The sequence below is a fragment of the Oryzias melastigma genome, linkage group LG18 (genome assembly GCF_002922805.2).
Source record: "Oryzias melastigma strain HK-1 linkage group LG18, ASM292280v2, whole genome shotgun sequence".
Classification (NCBI taxonomy): domain Eukaryota; kingdom Metazoa; phylum Chordata; class Actinopteri; order Beloniformes; family Adrianichthyidae; genus Oryzias; species Oryzias melastigma.
Genome location: NC_050529.1, coordinates 21524027 through 21528313, shown reverse-complemented (window position 1 = coordinate 21528313; position 4287 = coordinate 21524027). Strand labels below are relative to the sequence as shown.

Genomic DNA, 4287 nt, shown 5'->3' with positions numbered 1-4287 from the left:
ATAAAGTTCATGACTGAGTGAAGGAAAGGAAAACCATGCTAGGTAGAAGGGGCGGGGCTAAGCTAAAGAAGTTGAGATGTGCGTCAGTCTTGCATGATGAATGAAAGAGGAAAGATGAAGCCGTTACTGATCAGCCTCCTTTTAGTTGTGTGTTTCTCTTTAAGTAAGTATAATTTAAATTACAACATTTTTCAACATTTAATCCACATTTACTGTCTCTAAAAGTCTAATTTTGCTCTAGTTTTAGTGCTTTAACTACAGCTCCTGTTGGCGTTTCCGACATCCTGAGTGTTGATGTTTAAACCACATTAAAATCTCTTGTGTCTGTTTGCAGGTTTTTCATCAAACTTGCACCAAAACTCACAAACTGCAGACTTTAAAGTCTCTGAGAGAGAGACGGTGAACATCAGCTGCTGCGTAGCAAAGAGCATTAAAAGAGGACGAGTGCTTTGGTTTAAAAATAAAACAAAAATTGCTGAAGATGTGATTTACCTTAAAGGTGAACGTGTCAAATGTCTTAATTCAACCTTATCAAACTTCTATAGTCAGAGCTGGGACATTTACACATGTAAAGTTTTAATTGAGATACCAGTTTTTACTGAACTTGAAGGAAACGTAACGATCATCAGAGGAAACGCCACAGAGGAGCAGAGAGACGCGCCGACAGGAGGTCAGTGACAAACCCTAACATCACATCAAACGTTTTCTATCTAGAAGAACACATTTATAGGTAAAACTTAGAGGTTTGTTGACCATCGAAATCTTCTGTAACAGCATTCAGAGATCAAAGTTAATTATTATCTGTATTATGTTCGTATTTGATTTTATGTTTTTATGTTTTTTTGGGATCTAGATAAGGAAGAACCTCCACCAAGAAAACTTTCATTCACCACCATAGCTGCTCTGGCCGTGGCGTTGCCATTGATCCTGATCACCACCATCTGTTTCTGCTGGCCTCAAAAGAGCAAAGGTACTGAAAAACGGTGCACAAGTGTTTGCAGTCATGTATTTTGAAATAATAAATATAAGGTTCAAAATGATGAATCTTGAAAATGATCCATCAAACACCAACCAAACAAAGGAATTAATTACAATACTTGATATTACATTATGTAACACTCTCTAAAAGAAGTGTAAAGATTGATCGAGTTCATTGATGAATTGATTTCATCTCATGTTTTTCATGTTTATTTTCCAAATACAGGAAAAAATATTCATCAATATTTGTTCCATTCATGCTGATGCCAAATTAAGTGGAGTCCTGGATTCAATGATACGTTATGAATTAGTGCTGTGAAGGGGTTAAGGATTAATCTATTTGTCACTTAACTGTAATACCAGAAAAATATTCCTTTTTTTCAATTGTTTACACAGATGGAGGGCATATGAAATATGCTTTCCCAAAGGTGGTTGAAAAATTATAATTTTCTTAAACTGGAAATTTAATAAATTTATCCTCAGGGTACCACCTTTATAATGAAGGAAAAATATTACTCATTAATGATCAGCTGCTTCCTCTACTCAATAACGTAATAATCAATCAATCAGTCTCTCATCTTTAGGTCGTTTGTACCCTTTGAATTGACTTTACCATGAAAAAGTAATAATGATATCTGAACAAAGATATCCATTTTAATATTTATTGAATAACATGAGGTTAAACAAGCAGAAATACTGGATGTAAAAGCATGGAAAGCAATCAACATATGTGGAACATAGAATATAGGTTTCAGCTAATAACTACAAATCGATAAATGAAAATAAAAGGAAGATAAAATCTAAATATTGGAATGAGGGATGCTAAGTGTGTGGTTGAGTGGAGGATGTAGGCTTTTCTCAAAAGGGGGAATTAAAACGGGGCAAAGATGTTACATTTCCAAAATCAAAGGTAATCTTTACTCTAACTACCAGTAGTCTGTACTGTAGATCTGGTTCCGGATCCGTCCCAAAAGGGTGGTTAATCCCATGGAGGCGAGGTCTACACCCAGGTGTAGAAGTGAAGGCGGGTTCTCACCAGAACCATGCTGGTTCTGCTCAATTCAGTCTCTTAACTTCTGGGGTGGTTGAACGATTTTTCTATTCCGTTTTGTGACCAAAACGTATAAGTTGCAAAGCTGGCTGAACAATGAAACTTATCAAATGGTCTTGTGTTAAAAATTAGTTTCAAAATAAAAGCCTCAAGAATTCTAAAAATGTTGGAATTAGTCTAGGAAATTAGCTGGAGACAAAAATGTTGAAAGAGAAAGAAAACGCGCGAAAAGCTTAATCTTAAGACTTGAAGAACTTAGAGAGGAAGACGATTTGGCTTCTTCTAGAAAACTACAAAAATGGGAATCTTAGAAATCTTAAAAATCGTGTTTAATCCCCTTTGTACATTCCATCTTTATCCACATTAGGAAAGCATAAACACTCACCTGAGCACAGGTGTCAGCTCACGTTTGCACTAATAGTTTGTGTGGCAGAATGAAAGGCTTTATTTGTGTCGATTTGTATGATTAAGTGTGTGAGCTGCAGTTATACTGTGTACATTCTGATTAGTTCAAATGTTTCGACTATGTCAACCAACAGATGTGTTTGCAACTACAGAGTGTGTGTGTAGACAGGCCCCGCCCATTCTAGTTCACTATTTAGACCTGGATGTTTTATGATGTTGCTTTCCTGTGTTGCCATCTTCTTTTTTCTCAAACCCCCTCCCCTACTCTTTTTCTTTTCCGTCCGGTCCAACAAAACAAACAACAAACAAAACATAATCTATATAAATAAAGTTTAGCATTGAATACAATATTGGTTTATACTCTATAAATCCCTGTTGTGACAGTAAAATCTGTCCAACACTAGATGCTCAGCCCGCATCTGTTGGCTCAGCTGTTGGACAGGACAAGTTAAAAAAAAAATCATGTTTAATCACGGTGGGACTGCGGTCCACCATCGGGGGTCAGTCTGCCAGCTGCCCCCAACCTGTCCCCATTTCTCATACAAACTTGCATTAGGGTGATGGGGAGGGTGGTCGTCTTGTATCGCGCTGTGGGGGGTGGACTACTTGCCAGTGGACCCCCTCCTGTGGATGCTGGATTGGTTTGCCCCTCCCCTTGGTTTTAATTATACATTAGACATGTAGGGCCGTTGGTGAGAGGGTGACGGGGCATTTCTGTGAGCAATCAGGAGATGTCCTGTCAATGCCGTACTCACCAATTTTAACTGCACCCTTTAGTACACACATTTCTAACACCACAAAATAATCACTAACAAACACACACACACAAACATACATCACACAAGGAAGGTGGGACCTTCAGTCTTCTACCCCATCCCTGGCGGGGGGTGGTTTGGGGTGGGGGGGTGCCTCGGCCTGGTGGTCTTGTCTCTTGGGTGCCGGTCTCCTGGGCCCGGCGGTCTCCTCTCCACGCCGGGAGTGGGATCCCTGAGATCTAAGATCTAGAGCAGGGGATTAAACTACATCGGAGCCTGGGGGTGTCCAGGTCTCAGTGGTGCGGGTTCTGGTCCCTGCTCTCGAGAACTGCACCTCTTTAAAAATTTCATCAGTGGGCGGGGGGACAGGGGTCTGCCATCGGGGGTCAGTCTGCCAACTGACCCCAACATATCCCCTTCCTCACACAAACATGCATTAAGGTGAAGGGGAGGGTGTCTGTATTGCAGTGCGCTGCGGGGGGTGGACTACCTGCCAGTGGCTCCCCTCCTGTGGCCGCTGCATGGATTTGCCCCTCCCCTCGATTTTATTTGCACCTTAGACATTTAGGACCCTTGGTGGGGGGGTGCTTGGACATCACTGCCAGCAAACAGTCGATGTCCTTTCAGTGCCCCTCCTGCCAATTTTAACCGCACCATAGACATGTAGGGCCGCTGGTGGGAGGGTGACGGGGCATCTCTGCGAGAAATCAGGAGGTGCCCTGTTAAGGCTTTCTCACCAATTTTAACTGCACCCTTTAGTACACACACCTCCAACACCACAAATATACACTCTAACAAGCAAACAAGCATGCATCACACAAGGAAGGTGGGACCTTCGACCTTCTGTACCCTACCCCATCCCTGGCGGGGGGGGCTTGGAACCTCGGCCTGGTGGTCTAGTCTCTTGGGTGCCGGTCTCCTGGGCCCGGCGGTCTCCTCCCCACCCCGGGAGTGGGATCCCCGAGATTTAAGATCTAGCAGGGGATCAATCTACATCGGAGCCTTGGGGTGTCCAGGGGTGGGTTGCCCTTGGGGGGCCCTGGCTCGTACCTGGGGTGGGGCAGGGGGGTCCTCGGCACCACTGGGTGGTGGTGGGCT

At 42.8% G+C, this 4287-nt stretch overlaps 1 protein-coding gene across 1 annotated transcript in view; it reads left to right on the top strand.

Annotated features, from left to right (window-relative positions):
- Nucleotides 1-4287, top strand: part of LOC112156137 — an 8801-nt gene continuing 4514 nt past the window's right edge. Inside the window, exons 1-3 of the mRNA XM_024288314.2 lie at nucleotides 1-163; nucleotides 335-670; nucleotides 854-970. Of these exons, the coding sequence (XP_024144082.2) occupies nucleotides 94-163; nucleotides 335-670; nucleotides 854-970 (523 nt within the window). The 5' untranslated portion in view covers nucleotides 1-93. The remainder of the gene's footprint in view (nucleotides 164-334; nucleotides 671-853; nucleotides 971-4287) is intronic.